The sequence below is a fragment of the Chiloscyllium plagiosum genome, unplaced genomic scaffold (genome assembly GCF_037043375.1).
Source record: "Chiloscyllium plagiosum isolate Xiang-an unplaced genomic scaffold, Cpla_swu_hap1 HiC_scaffold_7, whole genome shotgun sequence".
Classification (NCBI taxonomy): domain Eukaryota; kingdom Metazoa; phylum Chordata; class Chondrichthyes; order Orectolobiformes; family Hemiscylliidae; genus Chiloscyllium; species Chiloscyllium plagiosum.
The window spans coordinates 30481772-30505684 of NW_028270145.1; the positions used below are offsets into that span (position 1 = coordinate 30481772).

At 45.2% G+C, this 23913-nt stretch overlaps 1 protein-coding gene across 5 annotated transcripts in view; it reads left to right on the plus strand.

Annotated features, from left to right (window-relative positions):
* The window catches only part of zdbf2 (zinc finger, DBF-type containing 2), a 30886-nt gene extending 7544 nt beyond the window's left edge, over positions 1-23342 (plus strand). The window contains exons 2-6 of one of the 5 annotated variants that reach the window (XM_043693325.2): positions 1367-1451; positions 8011-8062; positions 11276-11381; positions 17844-17971; positions 20161-23342. In XM_043693325.2, the coding sequence (XP_043549260.2) occupies positions 8046-8062; positions 11276-11381; positions 17844-17971; positions 20161-23089 (3180 nt within the window). In that variant the 5' untranslated portion in view covers positions 1367-1451; positions 8011-8045 and the 3' untranslated portion in view covers positions 23090-23342. The remainder of the gene's footprint in view (positions 1-1366; positions 1452-8010; positions 8063-11275; positions 11382-17843; positions 17972-20160) is intronic. The other 4 variants (XM_087988885.1, XM_043693326.2, XM_043693327.2 and 1 more) reach the window with 4 other exon arrangements.
* The last annotated feature ends 571 nt before the right edge of the window (positions 23343-23913 follow it).

Genomic DNA, 23913 nt, shown 5'->3' on the forward strand with positions numbered 1-23913 from the left:
TGCACCGACTTCAAAGGGCGATGAAAGTGGATTTCTTAGCAACGTTCAAGAGGGAATTGAGTTGATGCTTTCATTAGAGATATCTGCAGGAGGATGGTGAAAGAGCAGTTCTAATTGGAGAGCTCTTTCAGTGAGGCATGATGGGCAAGAGCCCTCCCCACCGTGTGGCTGTGTTTGACATGCAGTGTTAGCTCGGAATGTTGATATTATGAACATTCCCCTGGTCTATTGTGTGGTGTAGGTTTAGAATGTTTCTGCTGTAAACATTCTCCATCTATTGTTGTGCAACATGGTCTCGGCAGAGACAGCATTACACAAAATAGCTTGCTGCAATTTAATATTCACTGCAATTTCCATGAACTATGACATGTTAAGAAAAAAACTGATCTTTATTAGGGCATCGAGTTATTCCAGCCCTGACACACAAATCAACTGGCAGAGCAAGTCCACTGTCACTCCCTAGTGACAAAGGTAAGGGCCCCTGTTCTCTTGTCATCCTATACTCATTGACCTACATTGGCTACCAGTCGAGCAACAGCCTAGTTTTAAAACTCTGATTCTCGTTTGTAAGTGGCCATATGACTTTACCAGTCCAACCTCCTGTAGCCCTCCGGATATCTAGTCCGGTCCATTTTCTTTTGTTGCTCCGCTGTTGGTGACTGAGCCTAGAAAGCTGTAGGCACAAGCATGACAACTTCACCAAACCTCTGCCTCTTTCCATCTCCTGGATGCTTCTAAAAGCCTATTTCTTTGGCCAGTTCTATTCAAATGTCCCCTTACGTGGGCTGGGTGTCACATTTCCTCTGGTTTTGTGAAGTGACATGGGATATTGTACTGCATTGTGTTGTATAATTATATGCTGTTGACTGATTAATGTACCCTCCTCACATGACTATTGGTGCAACTGTTTGAATGGGTTAGATGTTATTCATTCATGTACTGTACATAACACTCTGACCCAGTTTCTTTCAGTAACATGGGGGGCTCAGATTGACCTGGCTTGTTTCATAGTTCTGTAAGCAATTGAATGGATTTGCCAGCAACGTTTACACTCACTATTAGCTGGATTATATTTTATGTTGTAGCTCAGGACCAATTTTAAATCCGTGTTACAATACGCCATTGGAACAGAGACCACTTCACATTTCAGGACAATTTAATTCTGTCTTTGTGGCTCAGTGTGGTTGGAGCTGATTTAGTACTGCGTCATACAGGTGGATAATTTTTCAGGTTTTATTTTCTGTCTGCAATGCATCCTTCTGAGAAAGTAGTGAGGGGGTTTCTTCATGCTTCAATATCCCGTGACCTGTGGGGTTCTGGGGTTGGGCTCATTGCACGAGTAACTTGTTCGTATTCACTTCTTCAGAGCAGCACTTGAAGAATGCCTTCTTGGGGTGAGGTACCAGCCAGGTCAAATCCATGAATTATTTGCACTCCAGAGAGAGAAAGAGGTAAGGCAACAAAACCCAGGAGCCGACAGATTCCCATTTCCTCTGCATTAAGTTTGAAGGAAATCTCACTTAATGATTTTGTTGTCTCTTGGTCAATCCCAATGCTGGAACACTGTGCGAAATCTATTCTTTCCTCAGCAATCACTCGGTTGAACTGACCAGTAATTGAGCAACAGGTTTTATAAAACGGAGGGCTCGATTCTGCTGTGTAAATGCTCAGCAAATTCTTAGAATGTGTATCTGTCTGCTTTTTTTTAAATGAAGTCACTCATCCATTCATATTATTCCTTGGCAGAGCATTGCTGCTGACTCAGTGGGTTTGGGTTACTACGTGTCCTGTGTCAGCTGCCCTCTAGTCAGGAGCACTCTACTGTCAGGTTCAGAAGGTCATGAGTTCAGGTTCCTGTTCCAGGGTCTCCACTGTCGCACGGGGTGTGCTAATCAGTGGAGAGGTTGGAGGTATCATCTTTGGGGTGATGCATTACACTGAGCGTGCTCTATCTGCCTTTATTAACATGGGAAACAGGGCAACCAATTTCACAAGTGACTGTGCTTCAAAATAAAGGTTTTGTTGGCTGTGAACCATTTTGGGATGTCCTGTGGTTAAGAAAGGCGATATTAAAAATATCGCTCCCTTTTATTTTTGGCACACAGCCCCCCTGCCCTTGGAAGCAGTGTTTATGAACTACAATAGCTGAGTAGAATATTTTTGCAATTACTGAAAGAAGCCACTAAATAAGCTTCACTAGGGAGGTCATTAAGGGCCTTATGTAAACAACTGATGATGTGCCAAATTGCCTTATGAGGCAATGGTATCGGCTGCTTTTAGTCTTTTTAAATCTTTAGACTCCATTTCAACATCTTGCATTCCTATTTTCAGGATATTTGATATCAAGCATTCAATAGTAAGAGTGGTCTAGGTTTTCTGGGGGTTTTTTTAAGCTTGTTTAACCAATGCACTTACAATGCTTTCCATCTCAAGGGAATTAAGTATCAGCAAAATTGCTTTGGTTCAATATGCCTGAAATTGTGTTGATTTCGTCTAATTACATACACACAAAAATGACAGCATGGATGCTGATTTTGGACTACTGTGACAGGGTTGAAGACCTAGCTTGTTTCCCTTTTGTCAAGGATATAGCAGTTGCCGGTAGAGATTGTCCTCTAGTCCGTGCTGTACATCTGACTCCATAAGGCCAACTTCCTGCAGAGTGGCTGAGGGCTGTGGAACTGCTCCTGGCTGGGTTTGACATTGTAGCTTTGCTGTAAGTTATCAGAGCCAGTGCACCCATAAGCTTTCTGCTATAGCAGGCTTCTTGTTTGCAGAACGTAGATACGGTGAATATTGGATTCTTGTTTTAACTGTGAACTTTTTTTTACAGTAAACAGTCCAATGCTTTTTGAACTTCTCCAAAATAATAGGAGAGTGTGGATTACCTCCTCAATATTAAAAACACTGACTTTTATACCCTTTCTTGCTGGCAAAGACATTCTTCATAACATTTCCATTCTCGTCTCTCTCACTGTTTTCACTACCTGCCCCCCCCCCCCCCCGCCACCCCCCGCCGTCCCTAAACACCACCACATTAGAATGATGCTGTTGAGTTTGCTGTTTATAACAACTTCTCTCAGACTTTTAAGATCTTGCAGCTGTCTTGTCTTTAATCTTCTCACCAGCCTGTGGAAGATCCTTTTTTTTCTCCCCTCACTGTCATGCATCCAGCAGCCCCCATTTTAAACAGGAACTTTTGGTATGGGAAGGATTTTGTGAAACTTGAAAGGATGCAGAAAAGATTTACAAGGATGTTGTCGGGTTTGGAGGTTTGAGCTACAGGGAGAGGCTGAATAGGCTGGAGATATTAGCCCTGGAGCCTCGGAGGCTAGGGGATGACCTTATTGGGGTTTATACAAGTCATGAGGGACATGGATAGGGCGAATTGCTCAGTTCTTTTTCTCTAGGGTAAGTGAGTCCAAAACTAGAGGATATGGTTTAAGGCGAGAGAGGAAAGATATAAAAGGGACCTAAGGGGCAGCTTTTTCACACAGAGGGTGGTGCATGTATGGAGTGAGCTGCCTGGGGAAGTTGTGGAAACTGGTACAATTACAACATTTAAAAGGCATCCAGATGGGTATATAAATAGAAAGGGTTTAGAGGGATAAGGGCCAAATGCTGGCAAGTGGGACTAGATTAATTTAGAATATCTGGTTGGCATGGATGAGTTGAACTTTGCTATAAAACTCTATGACTCCGTCATTAATTCAGAGTTTTGAATTCCTGTTAAAACTAGGATTGAAAAATCTCAAAGCATCATCTTTATAAACGGGATAAGTAATGCTTTGATGTACATGTAAGGGAAGAAGAGTTCAGGTAATCTTATTCATAAGTTTTGTTTCCCCTTCACTTGTGTTTTGGTCATTGCCATTCACTGCTAGCACTCAGACAGGGATAGGATATGTGCAATTTAGAGTTACATGCAAAGCACCTTTTGGTTTTACCTGGAACAGAGCTACTATTAACATGAATATAATTTACCAAGTTCTTTATATCCTGAATGTTCTGTTTTCAAATCCTGCAACATGTCCTGCTATGCCGTAATGATTCTGTAATGATTCTTTTGGGAGACACGTTGGATGATAGAATCACTTAACTTCAGCGTCTGCTTTCATGCTTTTCAGACCTTTGTTCGTTTGTTTGTTTGTTTGTATGTGTTTCAGTTTGCAAAAGACAGCCATCTGGAAACAACTCAAAATTCCTACTACTCAGGCAGGCCAAAGAAATAGGAGGCCATCTGGCTCTGAGCCTGGCTACCGTCACCTGCCTGCATGTTCCCATCTCCTCCATGCTTCCCTGAAAGTCCAAAAAGTATTATATTGGCCTTGAAAATATTGAATAACTTTGCATTGACAGCTCTCTGAGGTAGAGAATCCGTGTCATTCACTAACTCCTCCATGTCCCTTCAGTTTAATTCAACAGAGGGATAGTATGAAATCTTAGAGGCTGGACAAACTAGGGTTGTTTTCTCTGGAGTGGTGGAGGCTGAGAGTAGACCTAATAGCAGTTTATAAAATTGAGAGGCATAGATAGGGTTGACAGTCAGAATCTTTTTCCCAGAGTTAAAACGTCTATTACTAAATGGCATGCATTTAAGGTGAGAAGGGAAAACTTCAAAGGAGATTTGAGAGGCAAATGTTTTTAAGACAATGGTAGGAGTCTGGAACGTGCTGCTAGGATAGTGGTGAAGGCGGATAGGATAGGGGTGTTTACGGGGCTTTTAGATAAGCAAGTGAATAAGCAAGGAGTGGAGGGATGTGAACCATGGGCAGACAGAAGGGTTTAGGCTGCTTTTATTCCTGATGAAGGACTTTTGCCCGAAATGTCGATTTTGCTGCTCCTCGGATGCTGCCTGAACTGCTGTGCTCTTCCAAACCAATAATCCAAAATTTGGTGTCATGTTCAGTACAACAACATGGGTTGAAGGGCCTGACCCTGTGCGTACAGTTCTACATAGCCACCACTTTCATCGACAAACTACTGCTAGAGTCTTTCATGTTGTCTTTGGAGATATTACTGGTATAAGAAAGCAATGATCTTAAACTGAGGCAGGAAATAAATTGTACTTATAGTGCCTTTTTATAATCTAAGGCTGCGACCAAGTGCTTTACACCCAAGGCAATATTTTTGAGTGTAGTCTAATTAAAGTTGTATTTTCTTCTATTAATAATTGATAACTGTTACAGAGATGATCAAGGTAATTTTTTTTATTCTTTGATAGGATGTGTGTGTCATTGACAAGGTCAGCGTTTTTTGATTTTTAATTTGATTTATTATTGTCACATGTACCTAGGTACAGTGACAAGTTTTGTTTTGCATTCACTACAGGCAGATCAGACCATACAAAGGGCATTAGGTTAATAGAACAGAATGAGAAATGTAGTGTTAAGGCTGCTGAGAAGGTGCACAAAGAATGAGATCAACATAAAATTTAAAATTTGAGTGGTCCATTCAGAAATCTGATAACAGTGGGGAAGAAGCTTTGTTGCACACCCACAATTGCCCTCCAGCTGAGTGGCTTGCCAGAGTCACTTCGCAGATCACTTCAGACTCGACCACATTGCTGTTGGTCTGGAGTCACATGTAGGCCAGACAGCTTACAGGTTTCTTTCCCCTGAGGACATTCATGAATCAGATGGTTTTATATCATCATAGAATCCCTACAACGTGGAAGCAGGCCAAGTGGCCCATCGAGTCCACACTGACCCTCTGAAGAGCATCCTACCCAGACCCACCCCATCCCTGAAACCCTGTATTTCCCATGGCCAATCCACCTAACTTGCACATCTTTGGACTGTGGGAGGAAACTGGAGCACCAAGAGGTGGCCCACGCTGTGTGCAAATTCCACACAGTCGACTGAGGGTGGAATCGAAATCAGTCGCTAGTGCTGTCAGGTAGCAGTGCTAACCACTGAGCCACCATGCCATCCTAATGACCATCATTGAGAGCAATGGTGACCATGAAACTGAGACAGGCTTCCAATTCCAGATTTAATTCATTGAATTAAAATTCCACCAGTTGCCTCGGTGGGATTTGAACCCTTCTAATAAGATTAACCCTTTGGATTACTCGTCCGGTGATCGTATGCCACCATCTTTCCCCAAATTCAACTGGAGCTGAAGAAGCCTAGTAGTATTTTGACATCGGGATGTTGACATCACTGTTCTGTCTCAGGCTGTAGTTTGTAAGGAAAATAAATTGTCAGAAACGACTCTTCTCCAGGTCCTCTTATTCTGACACTATGGTTATCAATATACTGACACACAACATGAGCAAACCATTCTACCCAGCGTTCCGGGCTGGTATTTGTGTTACAAACATACTTCCTCCCTTACTTGATCTCACCCTTTCAGCATGCCACCCTGTTCCTTTTCCCTCCTGCACTCATCTAACATTTCCCACGCTACATGGAAGCTGATCACCTCAGCTATTCCTTGGGGTAGTAAGAACCACAGTCTCATAATTCCCTGGGTAAACCAATTTGTCCTGAATCCCTTATTGGATTTCCAAGTGGTTCCCTTACATTTGTGGCCCCTTGTTCCGAACTCTCCCCACAAGTGGAAGTCTCATTTCTCCGCTTATCTCCATGATATTTGGTTGGATGTGAAAGTAAGGATTTTAATCAGTTCCATAGCTGCCCGGTTTAAAAATAGTGCACAGTGTAGAAAAAGGCACAAAAGGAAGCATATGCTCTGAGAGGACATAGACGTCGTTCAGAGATTCCATTTCAAACAGTAACTACTTGTGTGTTGCAGAGTACCTGTCATGAAGCCAAGCAATGCCGAAGTGCTTTACAAATATTTTAAATACTCTTGGAGTATAATCTCTCTCATAATAGAAGAAAGACAGCAGATAATTGCTGTCCACTACATCACCAACTTTGATGTCATCTGCAAACTGACTAACCACATCTCCTACATTCACACCTCAATCATTTATAGAAATGACAAAAAGCAATGGACCCAGCACTGTCATGTCCTTCATAAGGTGCTGCAACTCAACTGGATGAACTGAGGTCTAGCTAGTGACTTCTCTAAGTTCAACAGAACTTCCTTGCTCTTGTACTCTATACCCCTTCTAAAGACGGGCATGCTTTATTAACTGCTCTCCCAACCTGTCCTGCCACTCTACGTTAAGCTTCAGCTGTCACCAATGTTCCCAGCCCACCAACTTAACATCTTTTTGAAGTTCTCCTCAGTTTCAGATACGTCTGAATTTTGTATCATCTATAATAATCCAAAATCATTAATGTACAATGATCACAATTATCTCCTGAATAGTTACAGGTTTTTAGCATTGGAGGAAGCCCTTCAGCCTATTGTGTGCACATGAAGGATATGATTAAACTGGAGAGGTTTCAGAAGAGATTTACTAGGGGGAAATGGAGAGTTTGAGTTGGAAAGATAGGTTGGGATATTTTTCACTGGAGCATAGGAGAGGTGACTTTTGTAGAGGTTTATAAAATCTTGAGGCGTATCGATAAGGTGAATAGCGGGTGTCTTCTCCCAAGGGTTTGGAGAGTTCAAAATTAGGGGGCACATTTTTTAAGGTGAGAGAAGAAAGATTGAAAAAGGTCTTGAGGGACAACCTTTTTTTTAAAACACAGTGGTTCGTGTGTGGAATGAAATGCCAGAGGAAATGGTGGATACAGGTACAGTTATGTTTAGGACATGTGGATAAGTACATGAATAGGAAAGGTTTGGAGGAATGTAGGCCAAGTGCAGACAGGTGGGACTAGTTTAGTTTGGGGACCTGGTTGTGTGGATTAGAACTAATTGAAGGGTCTGTTTCCATGCTGTATGATTCTGACGCTATGACCTGTCATCAAACATCTGATCTTCTCCCACTGATACCTGATCTATTTGGCCTACTCTATATAGTTGGGCAATACATGTACAATACTGCATCAAGCTACTCTGGCTGCTCTATTTGAGCAAATACATAATGAAGTACCTGAAGTTAAAAACCAACAAAACCTTATGTTTGGTTTCCATTCAATCTGATAGGTGCATCAAGAAGAGAGAGTGAGTCCTTTGCAGAGATGAATGACAGTGCCAGGTAAGTGTGACAACTCTATAAGACCAGTGGCAAATTGCAAGGGGTAGGGATCTATTGGGTATGGAAGCTGGTTGACTGGACAGCATCCAGAGTATCTGGCTGGATAGCTGAGGGGAATTAAAAACCATATCGAGTAATTATTATCAAAATTCCATCCGTGTCAAGGAACTAACTGTCCAAAGGTTTTGTTTGGAGGGATGAGTTCACATCTTGCAAAATATCAAAGCGCCTTAGCTTGGGAAGAGAATATTTTGAGCAAAATGAATAAAATTGGCAGAGATTGAAATATTTTCATCCATGAATAATGGCCTTGAAAGGACTGGGTGATGTATCAGTCATCAGCTTGGGATCCTTTGATCTCCTCTGCTGGACGTAAGAATCTTATTGAAATTAGACTGAATGCTAATAGGTCTGGGTTCATAATTATGCCACTCCTAAGCTTGATAGTTATTTTGAGGCCATGTGCTGTGAGAAATGGAACAATATCAGCAATGTGGTATCTACTGAGGAAATGCACTTTGAAGCTTTCTGTTTTGTACACATCAGGTCAATTTGCAAAGCGATACTAAAGCAAATGGGGAAAGTATTTGAACTATATGAGATAAGATTGCTAAATAAAAACGGAAAGAACTGCGGATGCTGTAAATCAGAAACAAAAACAGATGTTGCTGGAAAAGCTGAGCAGGTCTGGCACCATCTTTGAAGAGAAGTCAAAGTTGACGCTTTGGTTCTGGTGACCCTTCCTCAGAACTGGGATAAGAGTCACTGGTTGGTTAGCGAGCGGACTCTGGTCGAGGCATCGCATTGGAGAATACACCAGTTAATGATGACTGGCAGGTGACTGCCAGACTATGCTTATAAATTTTAAACCAGACAACATACTTGATCAAGACATGGCCTTGAGAAATGAACCAGAGAAGAGCTGCCGCCTGTACAGTTGAGTTGAAACGGGCACTGTGTGGCGATGTTCTTTATCTGCACATGTATATTAATATATGCAGTTTCTAGCACACATAGCTGACTATGCAAAATCAGTATAATTCTTTGGGGACATTTGCTAACCTGTCCTATTGTGGAATCACAACCGATGTGGGATACTGTTGAGTTTTGTGAACATGGCCTAGTTGGATATGGTCTGTACATTGTTGAGAACCAAGGGCCATGCTGTTTGAAATGATCCATCAGTTTTTGGGATGTACGGCACCATACCAGCACTGAAATTCATAGACAACATTTCTCAGTTTTGTGATGGGCATCTTTTTAGCTGGACAATAACATCCTTTCCATGGTGAACACCACTCATGTTACTTCCACACAGTAGCAGCATGAAACAGCTACCTTCGTGACTGTTTTGGTACCTTGATCGTACAGTGCAATCTGACACTTTACAGGATGAAAAGTGACAGCCCTTGGCCTGTTCATGAGTTTATTCAATACGCTGAAAAATGGGTCTGATCAAGGTAGGCATTATTCCATAGGCTGGTTTTGACGAAGCCTAATTTCAACATTAAGGTTGCACAGTGAACAAATGTCTCCGGCCCTATTTATGAAGTTTCAATAGGCCAGCATTATATTGCATGGAACTTTAGGAATCCCAACACATATACTGAATGGAAAGTAGACAATGATAGAGAGCCTTGGGCCGATTTTCCCCTTGCATGTATCTGATGACACACTTCTTACGTTTGGCTCTATAGTTGCACGTGCAAAATTATTTGTCTTAGTGGGCTCCATCCTGTCAACCTTTTAAAATTAAGACTGCAATCTTGTCAATGGGGCTAGGCCATTTATTCACTGCTGATGAAATAAGGCACGTCAAAACCATCCTGCTGGAACATTGCTGCCAAGATCCGATAATTTCTTGCCTTCTGTTGCACACTTTAAAATAGACTCTGTAGCAGCAGGAGCAATGATTTCCCTTTTGTATATGCTACACTGCGCATATTGTCTCCTTTAAAGGGAACACTGCATAGAATGGTTTTAACACATTGCACACCCAATAGCAGCATCAGGACAGCTACAGCATGAATAACTCCAGGAATATCTGGAGTTTCTTGATGACGTAGTTGAGATCTTGAGTCATATCCTCCATGCCTTGTTCCTGATTGTAGAAGCTCGTTCCCATCACAGCTAGAGGGGCTAGGAAAGGGTCTGAGTGCCTTCACTATGGGATACATCAGAGTAATGTTCGAATTCAAAGTGAAAATTGAGGATCTGAAAGAGAATACCTGACACCAAGTAGAAACAACGCCCAGCCCATCAGGTGTCTTTGGAGAGAAAGGCGGTGACTAGACAGTAGAGACAGAGGCTGAGACATGTAAGCAATTCCAACTTCTGTTCAATAAAGTGGGAAGAAACTTCTCATTGCATCATTTAAAATTTCAGAGAGTCTGACAGAACAGTTCTATGGTCTTAAAAGGCTCCTTTCCCTTTATCACCTTCTGATGTATCACTGCTAAGGCTGGGATTTCTTGGCCATCCTAATTATGGTGAGGAGATGTGATAACTGCATTGCTTACTAGCCATTTTGGAGGGGGGGAGTTGTTTCATTGTGGGATTGTATCCAGAAAACACTGGAGAAACTCAGCAGGTCTGTCAGCATCTGCGGAGAGAGAAAAACATTTTGACCTTTTTAGCCCAAAGACTTTCTTTGGATTTCAGACTTGCCGAAGAGTCTTTGGATTCATAAAAACGTCAACTGATTTTTTTTCCCCTCTCTCCAAAGTTGCTGACACAGCTGCTGAGTTTCAACAGCAACTTCTGTTCTTATTTCAGATTTCCAGCATCTATGGTGTTTTTGCATTTATTATTTTGAGGTTGTAGTTACAACATTGGCCAGTTAATGATGGCCGCTTTCTTTCCCTAAAAGGCATCTATTGGCTGTTCTTAGACAATGCCTTGAAGATTTCCATTAATATCAAATTTTCATTTTCCCAGACAATCTGCACAGTTGAAATTTCAATTTATCATGATGGGGTTTGAGCTCCATTCTCTGGATTACTAGTCCAAGAGTCACACAACCAATACACCGCATCATTTTCTCATCGGGGACATGACCCTATTGATGGAAGTGAGAGACGGCGATTTCTTCATCCTTGCACACAATAGCTACTGTTTGGTGTTTTTGTTAAAACAATACCTGGTTCAGCCCAGGTCAGCTTGCTATGTGATGTGTGTCTAATAGGATTAGTGTGCTGCTTTTGGCCTTTGCAGTGGCGATGGACCACACCAGGAACAGCCAATACCAGAGACATTCTCGAAACAGAGCAGGCGAGGCTATTGCGGCTGCTGTAAAGAGTTGTATACCTGTCTGGAACAGGTAAGGATAGTGTGAGTGCTTCATAATTATCAAAAAAATAAATTGAGTCCAGCATAGCTTGATAATGCAGGCCCCAGTGGTCGTCCTCTTGGCTCATTACTTGTACATCCACTTCTGAGCAGGAATGTCATGGATTCAAGCTGAATGCCAGATAATTCAGTACTTAACCTCAACTGGTAAATCAGTGCAGTGCTGATGGAAGGCTGCATTGCCAGCAATGCTGTCCAGCTGATAGCCTGTCAACTTCCACAAGGTGATTGAAAAGGATTACCTAGCACTATGTGAAGCAAAGCAATTCTCTCTGCTTTCCTGGCCCATGTATTTTCTCTTGACCAATATCAGTAGAGTGGTAACATGAAAGCAAAATGCTGCCAAGCTGGAAATCTGAAATAAAACATTGGAGATACTCCATGGGTCCACCAGTTTCTGTGGATAACGAAACAGGTCACAGAGCAGAAGCAGTGATTGTCAGTGGCCTAGTGTCTCAATTCCCTTCAAAAGAGAAGTTCCTATAATAATGGAAAATGGGAAAAGTTCTCTGCTGGTTGGAGTAAGGACTGGCACATAGGACGATGGTTGTGGGAGTTCAATTGTATCAGCCCCAGGATGCCTCTGTAGGAGTTCCTCAAGGTAGTATCCTAGACCCAACCATCTTCAACTCCTTCAATAATGATCTTCCCTCCGTCATAAGGACAGGAGTGGGGATGTTCATTGAAGATTGTACCGTACAACGTTCAGCATCATTCTCAACTCCTCAGGTACTGAAGCAGTCCATGTTCAAAAGCAACAAGATAAGGCTTGGGCTGACAAGTGGCAAATGACATTCACAGCACACAAATGGCAATGGCTATCTCCAAAAAGAGACAATTTAACCACTACCCCTTAACACTCAATGGTGTTACCATCACTGACTCTCCCACTATTACCATCCTGGGGGAGGGGTTATTATTGACCAGAAACTCAAATGGACTTGCTGGATAAATACAGTGACTATAAGAGCAGGCCAAGGCTTGGAACATTGAGTAACTCACCTCCTGACTTCACAAAGTCTGTCCACTAGCTATAAGGCATAAGTCAGGAATGTAATTGAATAGTTCCCACTTTCCTGGATGGGTGCAGCTCCAACAACACTCCAAGAAGCTTTGACATCATTCAGGACAAAGCTCCGCATGAATGGCACCAAATCCACTCCCTCCACCACCGATACACAGTAGCAGCTGTGTGTGCTATCTACAAGATGCACTGCAGAACTTCAGCAAGGATCCCGTAGAACCTTCCAAACCCATGATCGCTTCCATTCAGACAGAAATGGGTAGCAGGTTCATGGGAAAATCACCACCAGCAAATTCTCCTCCAAGCTATTTGCCATCCTGACAAAATATGTCACTGTCCCTTCAGTGTTGCAGGCTGAAAATCCTGGTATTCCCTCCCTAAAGGCATTGTGGGTCTACCTGCAGCAGTTCAAGAAGTCAGCTCACCACCACCTTCTCAAGGGGCAACGAGGGACAGGCAGTTAATCTGTCCAGCGATGCCCAGGAGTGAATACATTTATGAAGATGTCATTCCTGATTTCACTGCTGTGACAGCAGACTCTAAAGTTTCGACTCTTCTGCCTGGTCTTGGAATCTCCAATTAGAATTGGTTTTCCCTTCTCTAACTTACCAATTTCCTTTTGCATTTTGAAAACCACAAACAGCCCTTTTTCTTTAAATTCCAGACCTATTTTGAACAATACTAGTAATTTAATCCTTTGGTTAAATAAACACTGTGCCCACTCAAGCAATTTATACCCTTTCCAGAGGATAGTGTCTCAAACTAGGTTTAGTTTCTTGGGGGCTGTTTAGCTAAAGAAGAACTGACCTCTTGTATTCTTTATTTCTGGACGCAAAGATCAGCATTCCATTTGGGATTTTGATTACTTTCTGTAACATTTTGTGATATTTTCATGGATTTATCAGATCTCCAAGTCTATTCGGTCCTCTGCTACTTCTGGCAATTTACCATGTCAAAAGTACTCTCTTTTATCCTTAAAGCCCAAGTCATCTCTATTTGCCGACATTGAAATTCATTTTGTGTGCTCTTGTGGCTACCTCTGATCCAGGAGGCCCAGGGTCACACCCACCTGCTCTGCATCTGAACAGGTTGAGTCATAGAGTCCTACAGCCCTTCAGCCCAAACTGATCCACAACTACCAAAATGGCCATCCATGCTAACCCCATTTCCCTGCACTTGGCCCATATCCTTGTATGTATTCAAACACCTTTTAAATGTTGTTAATGTACCTGCCTCAACCACTTCCACTGGCAGCTCATTCCATATGCCTACCACCCTCTGTGTAAAAATGTTGCCTCTCAGGTTCCCTTTTATTCTTTCCCCTCTAACCTTAAACTGATGCCCCCTCTTCCTCGATTGCCCAACCCTGGGAAAAAAGACTACGTGCATTCACCCTATCCATGCCTCTCATGACCTTATACCTTTCTATAAGATCCCCCCCCTCAGTCTCCTGTGCTCTAAAGAAAAATGTCCTAACTTGTCCAACCTCTCCCTGTAACTCAGACCATTGAGGTAACATCCTTGCAAATTTCTTCTGCATTCTTTCTAGTTTAATAACATCCTTCCTATAACAAAGTGACCAAAACTGAACAAGTGCGTTCTCACCAACGTCCTGTGCAGCTACAAGATAACTTCCCAACTTCTATACTTAATGCCTTGACTGATCAAGGCCAGTGTGCCAAAGACCTTCTTCACTGTCTTGTCTACCTGTGACTCCAGTTTCAGAGAACCATGCACCTGAATGCCAAGATCCCTCTGTTCCACTCTTTAAGGCCTTGCCATTCACCATGAAATTCCTACCTTGATTTGACTTTCCAAAGTGCACTTATCTATATTAAACACCATTGCCATTTCTCGGCCCACTTCCCCAGCTGATCAAGGTCCTGCTGCAATTTCAGATAATCATCCTCACTGTCCGTGATACCACCTATTTTAGCGTCATCTGCAAACAAACTAATCATGCCTTGTATGTTCTCATCCAAATCTTTGATATAGATAACAAACAGCCATGGGTCCAGCACCAACCCCTGAGGCACTCCACTAGTCACAGGCCTCCAGTCCGACAAGAATCCTTCCAGTATTACCCTCTATTTCCTTCCATCAGTCAATTGTGTATCAAATTTGCCAGCTCATCCCGGATTCCATACGATCTAACCTTCCAGAGCAGCCTACCATGTGGAACCTTATCAAAGGCCTTACTGAAATCCATATAGATTTCTACTGCCCTTCCTGGTCACTTCCTCAAAGATCTCCCACTCACATAGCCATGCTGACTACTCCTAATCAAACCTTGTCTTTCCAAATGCCTGCATATCTTAGCCCTCAGAATCTTCTCAAATAACTTACCCTCCACAGATGTTAAACTTACTGGTCTATAGTTCCTAGGTTTTTCTTTGCAGCTCTTCTTGAATAATGGCACATTCGCTACCCTCCAGTCTTCCAGGATCACACCTGTGGCTAGTGATGATGCAGATATATTAGAGGAGAAAGTGAGGTCTGCAGATGCTGGAGATCAAAGTTGAAACTTTATTGCTGGAACAGCACAGCAGGTCAGGCAGCATCCAGGGAACAGGAGATTCGACGTTTCGGGCACAAGAAGAAGGGCCTGTGCCCGAAACGTCGAATCTCCTGTTCCCTGGATGCTGCCTGACCTGCTGTGCTGTTCCAGCAATAAAGTTTCAACTGCAGATATATTAGCCAGGGCCCCTGCGATTTCTTCTCTAGGCTCTTCCAGTGTTCTTGGATATATCTGGTCGGGATCAAAAGGTTTAACCATCTTCATACATTCTAATACACCCAATACCTCCTCTACTGTGATATGGACTATCCCCAAGATATCACCATGAACTTTCCCAAGTTTTCATGGCTTTCTCCATGGTAAACACAGAGGAGAAGTATTCATTTGAGGACCTCGTCCATTACCCTGTGGTTCTATGCATACATGTCCTGTTTGGTCTTAGGGCCCTATTCTCTCTAGTTATTCTTTTTCCTTTAATAAACTGAAAGAACTTCTTTGAATTTACCCTAATCTTCTCAGCCAAGGCTATCTCGTGCCCACTTTTCACCCTCTTGATTTCCTTCTTCAGTAAACTCCTGTATTCCCTGTATACCTCCAGGAATTCCCCTGATCCCAGCTGCCTGTACCTGAGTCATGCCTCCTTTTTTCTGATCAATGCCTCAATATTTCTTGTCGTCCAGGGTTCCCTATTTCTGCCAACCTTGCCCTTCACCCTCACAGGAACACATAGACCTTGAACTCTAGCTCCCTCACTCTTAAAGGTCTCCGACTGCCAGAGGTTGACATTTCAACAAAAGCTACATTTGAAATCAGATTGACAATGTTGACAAATGAGTTGAGCCTTCAAAATTTCTTGCGTGCTTCCATCTACAGTGCTAAAATGCTGCCAATTTCTCACTGGCAAATTAATTCATAAGACATTAGAGGAGAAATTAGGCCATTCAGCCCATTGAGTCTGCTCCACCATTCAATCATGGCTGACAGGTTTTTTTAACTGCATTTTCCCACCTCCTCCCCATAACCTTTGATACACTTGGCAATCAAGAACTTATCTGTCTGTGTTTTAAATATACTCAATGACCTGGCCTCCACAGTTTTCTGTGGTAATGAATTCCCTAGACTCAGCACTCTCTGGCTAAAGAAGTTTCTCCTTATCTCAGTTCTAAAGGGTCTTCTGTCCTGATCCTCAGAATTAGATTAGATTAGATTACATTACAGTGTGGAAACAGGCCCTTTGGCCCAACAAGTCCACACCGACCCGCCGAAGCGCAACCCACCCATACCCCTACATTTACCCCTTACCTAACACTACGGGCAATTTAGCATGGCCAATTCACCTGACCTGCACATCTTTGGACTGTGGGAGGAAACCGGAGCACCAGGAGGAAACCCATGCAAACACGGGGAGAACGTGCAAACTCCACACAGTCAGTCGCCTGAGGCAGGAATTGAACCCGGGTCTCGGGCGCTGTGAGGCAGCAGTGCTAACCACTGTGCCACCGTGCCGCCCACAGTGTTAATAACCGAAAATTATTGAGTCCCAGCCCTTAACCTTATGGGACACCACTGGTCACGTCAGCTACAAAGTATTCTGGGATTTCTGGTGGTCATGCAATATAAAATACAATCCTTCATCTGAGGTGCTGAATTCCGATGAGATGTTGAAGAAAGGGATGGGGAACGGATGTGAAAGATCCCACTTCGTCATTCGTGAAGTTGAAGTGATTTCCCAGAATCCTGGTTGATATCTATTCCTTCAAACTGTATTTCTCTCGCAGTGCTGATTGAGAGACATTGTTGAATGCAGAAATTTAAGAAGCAGAGGTGACTCGCTGAGAAATGTATAGTTGGTCATTGAGCACTGTGGATCTGATGGTCAATCCTTGTGCTGGCAGTGACAGATTCAGGCCCACCTCATGGTTTGATCGTTGATAAATTGAGAGAAGCTGAACTGGGGGGACTCCATCGTCTCCATCAAAGTGAAATGTGTGTGTTCAGTCTGGTTTGTATTGTGACGGTCCAATGAAAATGTTGCTAAGCTCTGGAAGCACGCACACTCCAGCTGGAAAAAGAGTCCAGACTCACCTTTAAAGCTGAATGTGTAGAACCTCTCCCATTCACTCAAGTTGGTTGTAATGGTTTGCAGCTGTCAATATAGCACAGGAAAATCCCAGGCTCCATTCCCAACCTGTCATAGAATCCCTACAGTGTGGAAACAGGCCATTCAGACCATACTCAGAGTATCGCACTTAGACCCACCTCCCTATCCTATCCCTGTAACCCTGCATTTCCCATGGCTAACCTGCCTCGCCTGCACATTCCTGGACACTATGGGCAATTTAGTGTGGCCAATTCACCTAAAGCGCACACCTTTGGACAGTAGGAGGAAACCGGAGCACCCAACAGAAACTCTGCAGACATTGGGAGAATGCGCAGACTCCACACAGCCTCCACGACGGTGGAATCGAACCCGGGTCTCTGGCGCTGTGGGGCAGCAGTGCTAACTACTGAGCCACAGTGCCACCCACCTATGCTGATCCTACTGAAGCACTCGGCGAGAGTTGGGGTAGCAGAGGGCTCAGACTAGCTGTGGCAGCTCAGCAAAGAGGAAGAGGCAGCATTTGGCAGGCTTTCCCGTGCTGAATGCTGTCTGTGAGAGAGCCCATGGAAGGGAATAGGAACAGGTTCTGAGAGTGAGGCTGGAGAACAGCCATGTCTGGCAGTGCAGCCAGTCAAAGGAGCAAGCTTCTCATATGCTTGGGTACAAATTTTGGGTCAAGCCTCTTTTGAAGAGGGAGTCAGATGGGGTGAAGGTAGCTGCAGTGAAATTAGGTGTAATCTTGGCCGAGTCGTGTTCACTTTAATGTTCTGTGCTTTTGTTTTTTGCTCAGCACCTCCAGACCATTCGGCACAGGCAATTTGCCAGTGAGTCCAGGAACCAGGGACCAGCTAAAAGCCTCATGGAACGCTTCCTGCAGGATGTCATCCAATACCACCCATCCCGGTATAAAGACAACAGGTAAACAAAGGGCACTCTTAGACATGTTAGTCTGAACGCTGTAACTCTCCACCACTTAGCAGCTGACTGTCATGAGAGCTGGTCTGTGTAGCTAGTCACTGTCCATACACACTGCCTCATACTTGCAGCATATAACATAGATCTATGATCTGATTAAGGAGACTGACATATTTGCCAATGCCTGTGTGAATTCCTAGATGCAAGCAGCAAGAATGTTTTAATAGTTCAAAAAAGAAAGGATTCCTCGTGAAGCTCTTCCCATCGCTTTTCAATGCTTGTAAGATTGCAGAACAGTGCTAAGTGGAACTGCTAACAGTTAAAAGAATCATCCGGGTTCTCTCTCAATCAATACAGCACGTTTATTGAATGTAAAGTGGTTTCGGAGCTGAGGTCATGAAAGGTGCTGTATAAAATGCACATCCTTTCCTTTTTTGAGCATTTTGTCTGTTTTGGGGTAGACAAAAAGTATTCAGATGTTAGATGATCCTCCCTGTCTACAGGTGAATGCTCAAATACAGTGTACTTCAAGCTGCCATAGTTTGCCAATTTACCATACCAGTTTTGTTTTTGCCACTAACACTGACATGAACCAAAAAGCTCAATCTTTATTTCTTCTGGAGTGTTGCTTTCCTTGCCACAGAGTCGTAGCGATGTACAGCACGGAAATAGACCCTTCAATCCAACTCATTCATTCCAACTAGACATTCTAACCTAATTTAATCCCATTTGCCAGCACTTGGTCCATATCCCTCTCAACCCTTTCTATTCATGTACCCATCCAGATGCTGTTTAAATGTAATTGTACCAGTCTCCACCACTTCCTGTGGCTGCTAATTCCATACACACACCACCCTCTGTGTGAAAATGTTGCCCTTTAGGTCTCTTTTATATCTTTCCCCTCTCACCCTAAACCTATGCCCTCTAGTTCTGGACTCCCCCACCCCAGGGAAAAGACCTTGTCTATTTACCCTATCCATGCCCTTCATGATTTTATAAACCTCTGTAAGGTCACACCTCAGCTTCTGACACTCCAGGGAAATTAGTCCCAGCCCATTCAGCCTCTCCCTAGAGTTCAAACTCTCCAATCCTGGCAATATACTTGTAAATCTTTTCTGAACCCTTTCGAGTTTCACAACATCTTTCCTATAGCAGGGAGACCAGAACTGAATGCAGTATTCCAAAAGTCACCTAACCAATGTCCTGTACAGCTGTAACATGACATCCCAACTCCTATACTCGATGCACTGACCAATAAAAGCAAACACACCAAACACCGCCTTCACTATCCTGTCTACCTGCAACTCCACTATTCTTGAAAAGAGATATGCCTTGTGCAGAACAAGACATTTTACCAATCAAGACAAAACAAGAATGCCAGATTTCAAATTATCACAACAATTTATGCCAAAGAAAAGTCATATCTTCAAGCCTTGTGTCTTTTTATTTGAATTATTAAAGAGCCTATCATTCCTTAGTTCTTACTCTACATTAGCACCTTGAGCCAATCAGAGTTGACTTGTCTCCTGTTGTTTAAATTGTTGTGATTGTTTGTTTAAAATTGGACATTTTTGCATTTAGACCATAAGACACAGGAGCAGAAATTAGGCCATTCAGCCCATCAAGTCTGCACCGCGATTCAATCATGGCAGATAAGTTTCTCAACCCCATTCTCTTGCTTACTTCCTATAACCCTTGATCCCCTTGACAGTCAAGAACCTACCTATCTTGGCCTTAAATATACTCAAATGACCTGGCCTCTACAGTCTTCTGTGGCAGTGAATTCCATAGATTCATCACTCTCTGGCTGAAGAATTATCTTCTTTATCTCTGTTCTACAGGGTCTTCCCTTTCATGCTGTGCCCTTGGGTCTTAGTCTCTCCTGCCAATGGAAGCATCTTCCCAGTGTCCACACTATTCAATATTCTCTGTTTCAATTGGATCACCCCCCCCCCCCCCCCCCCTCCCCGTCAACCTTCTAAATTCTATCGAGTATAGACCCAGAGTCCTCAAACATTCTGGAGGCCTTCTAGGGCCAGTACATCCTGAGGCAAGGGTCCCAAAATTGCTCACGATACTCCAAATGTGGTCTGTCCTGAACTTTATGAATGGGTACAGAATGAAGAGCTATTAAAGTCCTGCATTACAAAACTGTTGTTAACATTTTTTTTTAAAAAACTTGTGCTCCCCAGGTCGACGTACATGGATCTGCCGTCAATTAATGCCCCACTTCTCCCCAGGAAGGAGCTCGCGGACATACACTCCTGTCAAGATGACAAGGAGACCATTGGGACCAGAGAGGAGTTGCCCAGCACCGATAACGAATCCATCAGATCAGCACACTTGATGGTTGGGAAGAATGCAGCAGCTTGCAGTCGGGCTAAAGCCAGTGTATCATCTCCAATGCCTATTGGCGCTTCACTGATTCACAAAGATGCCACTATTAAAGAAACAGCGTATGGCGAGCATGTGATTGACATCAGCTCCCCTACACCTAAAGGCATACGCAGGGCTGCTTTTTTAGGTGTGAGTGAGGGTATCCTGTCATACGGTAAAGTGGATCGGCATGGACATCGTATCGGTTTAGGTCTGTACCGACCTACGCCAAGGAAGGGAATAAAGGACCACGATAAGACTGTGGCTGTCATCCAACCCAGATGCGAGCAACGTGAAAACTGGAGTCCTGCTCAAATGAACTTTCCTAACGTCTCCTCAGGGCCAGCTTTGCGGTTTTCCAGGTTGCACAATGTTAACTCTCAGGGCACAGTAGCAGGGTCTCCTCTTCCTCAACTCAGGGACTACACCGGGGCCAGCAGCCCACGCTGCGCGGGTGGGCCAAGCCAAGCCGAGGAGTGCAGGCCGCAGAACAGGAGCACCGTCACTTGCCTCAGTACCCTCAAAGAGGCGAAAATCGTGGACCGCATAGAGGACCTGGTCTCCGAGACCATCGAGACAGTCATTCAGAACTACTGCAACAGGCAGGTGTCGCAATCTCAGGAGAGTGACAGTGAGAATTCAGCAGCGGAGGTCAAAGGGATGCCGACTTATTGTCAGCTCGAGAAGAAAAGGAAAGTGGTAGAGACAGGCCTACAGGGCAGTCTGCCAGGCAGGAAATGGCCTCTTGAAGGAGAGCACCATCCGGGTGTCACTTTGAACAGTAATGACGCGGTTTGTAATAGACAGGCGGTGAGGGATACAGCGTCTTGCTTCAAGAAAATGCTGTCTTTAAGCCTATCCAGTGAAAGGAAAGCAGGGGGACAGCAGCCAGCTGCTAGTGAAGATGGCAGTTCTGGTGGCAGCATCTGTTCCCTTGGTAGTCACCTGGGGCACCTGAAGTCGACCAGCAGCTCCGAGTGGGACACCTCTGTCAAGGTGGAAAAGGACTGCTCGCGGATAGCGAGCAAGGACCTGGAGCTCCTGACGGATACCCAGATAACCCTCGAAGACAGAGGCTACAAAACCCAGCTGAGCTCCGTCCTGCATTTCCAGCCAGAGGAGTGCGACAAAATGGAAGAGGAGAATCCCGCCCACACTGCGAACGGCGTGAAGGTGGAGCAGGTGGAAACCAGGCCGCAGCCCCTCGAAGGCGAGCGGAAGCTCCGGTCGCTGCCATACGTGCCTGCGTCGTTCGCGGGGAAGACCTGGTCGGAAATCATGGCGGAGGATGACCTGAAGGTGGAGGCGTTGGTCAAGGAGTTCAAGGAGGGGCGATACTTGTGCTACTTCGACAGTGAATCACTGGCCAACCGCGGAAAGAAGCAACGCAAGAAGCACCAGGCCGGCAACAAAGATCCGTCACAGGCCAACTCCAAGGCTTCAGCTGAAACCGCCGGGGGTTTACCCCAGTTGCAGGAGGGCAACGACGAGGCCGAGCTCGAGCCGGGCCCCTGCAAGCCGGAGCCGGGCAAGAAACCGGGCCTGAGGCACTGCCGCCTGGCGTCCCGGTGCCAGGTGGTGAAGGTGAGCCATGGTACCCAGACCAGCGAGGCTGGCTACCCAGTGGTCAAGAAGAAGTCACGGAGGGTGGAGCAGGAGCCTGAGAATGTCTGGGCAGGTGGTGAGGCTGAGGCCGAGGAGAGGCCCGGTGCTAAGGCAAGGCTGTGTTCAGTGAGGCTGCCCAGGGCCTACAGCAAGATCATGAGCCCGGTGCAGCCGAGGACCGTCATCTACGTGCTGTCATCGCCAGATTTCGCGTCGGCCACACGGGCCGCCTGCCACGAGGGCAAGAGGACCTCAAAAGCATCTGATGACGGCGCCAGCCCGGCTAAGTACAAGTACAAGAAGTCACCAGTCAGATACTATGACCCGGCCACCAACAGGATCGTCAAGACGCCGCCAGGCACCCACCACGTGCGGCAGCTGTTCAGGAGCCTGAGCCCGGATATCAACATGGGACAGTTCACCGAAAAGCCGCGGCTCAAGGCCGCAGGAGGTGTTGCCTGTGCTGCCGCGGCTCTCCCGCATCCGGGTAACAACCAGGCCTCAGGCCTGTGGCCTACGACGGCTACTGCTGCCTCATCCTCTTCTGTCAAGGAGCGGCCACTTGGGGAGAGCCCTGGCAGCGAGTGCCCATCCAAAAGCACTGGCACTGCCTCCAGCTCCCGCCAGACGTCACTGTCCCGCTCATTGTTGGGGTCAGACGGGGGGCTAAGGCCTCCGCCGCCCGCTCCTCCTCAGCGGCGCTGCTGCCATCTCTTGTCAGAGGCCAAAAGCGGCCTCCTGTCGCCGCTGAGGAAAGAGACACCCGAGTCACCGTTTGGCAAGCTCCAGGTGTACGTGGGCCCTAGGAGCCGGAGGCCTTTGGACAAGGAGGGCCCGAGGCAAGCCTCCGGGGTAGGGCAGGTGGCGGGGTGTGAGGAAGAGGAGGAGGAGAATGGGGAGGGCGGGGGCAGGGAAAATGGCCCTGTCAGACCAACCCTGGGGCCACGGCCCAGCCTCAGGGGCGCCTCATCCCACTCTGACATGGGCCCACCCACCACCAGCCCCCCACCCAGCCGTAGGCCCCGCCTCAGGCCTGCTTCCAGGGACATCACCTCGGGCAGGAAGGTGGTGCGGAGGGAGGCCGAGGTAGTCATTGTCCCCCGGCAAAGCCCCCGCCAGGCCGCCCGCAAGAGAAAGTGAACCCCTTACCCTACATCGCCCTCCATTTGTGGGGCTGAAGCAGCCTCCTGTCTGTCTCTGACTGTCCACCATCACCAAGGCCCATTTCTCACCTTCCCTTCCCTTCCACTCTCTTCATTCTGAATTGTTGCGTGTTTTTTTTAAAAGTTCTATTTGTACGAAGTACTTCAGGGAATTTGCAGCTGAAACACACACAAAAAGAAATTGCAGCCTGTATTTTTATAAAGAGCCCTGGCGTTTTTTTTTAACAGTGTCTTGTGTTCAAACATTGGAGCACTGAGTGACTTGTTAAGTACAGCACCTCGCACGGTTTTTATTCTTAGCTATTTTGAAACCGGCTAATCAGGCTTGTTATCACACGTGTCTGCAGTAAGTGAGACTTGAACCCGGTCCTTCTGGGTAGGGACAATACCGTTGTGCCAACTTTTAATCTTTATGTTTAGGGTGTTTGGGACTACTTGGTCCACCTGGTCTAAGCTGCTATGTTTCAATTCTCTTCCTCTAACCTCCTCCTGTTCCCCGCATTCTCTCACGCTCTCGCTCTCTCTCTCTCTCTTTCTCTCTCCCTCCCTCTCCCCCTCTCTCTCATTGAGATTCCCCTTCAACTTAAAGTGTGCCATACTCCCAGAGGAAAATGGGTAGCATTCACATACAGAAAAGGCAACTTGGGCTAAGTTTTTTACCAAAGAGTTTCATCTTACCAAAATGTCCCCATCTCTGAGCCAAGAAGCCCAGAGATCTCTATGACATCTCTGAACGTATTGACTTGAAAAAAGCGAATGTTTTATTAACTGGCACCCCACAGGACCAAGAGTGGTTGATCA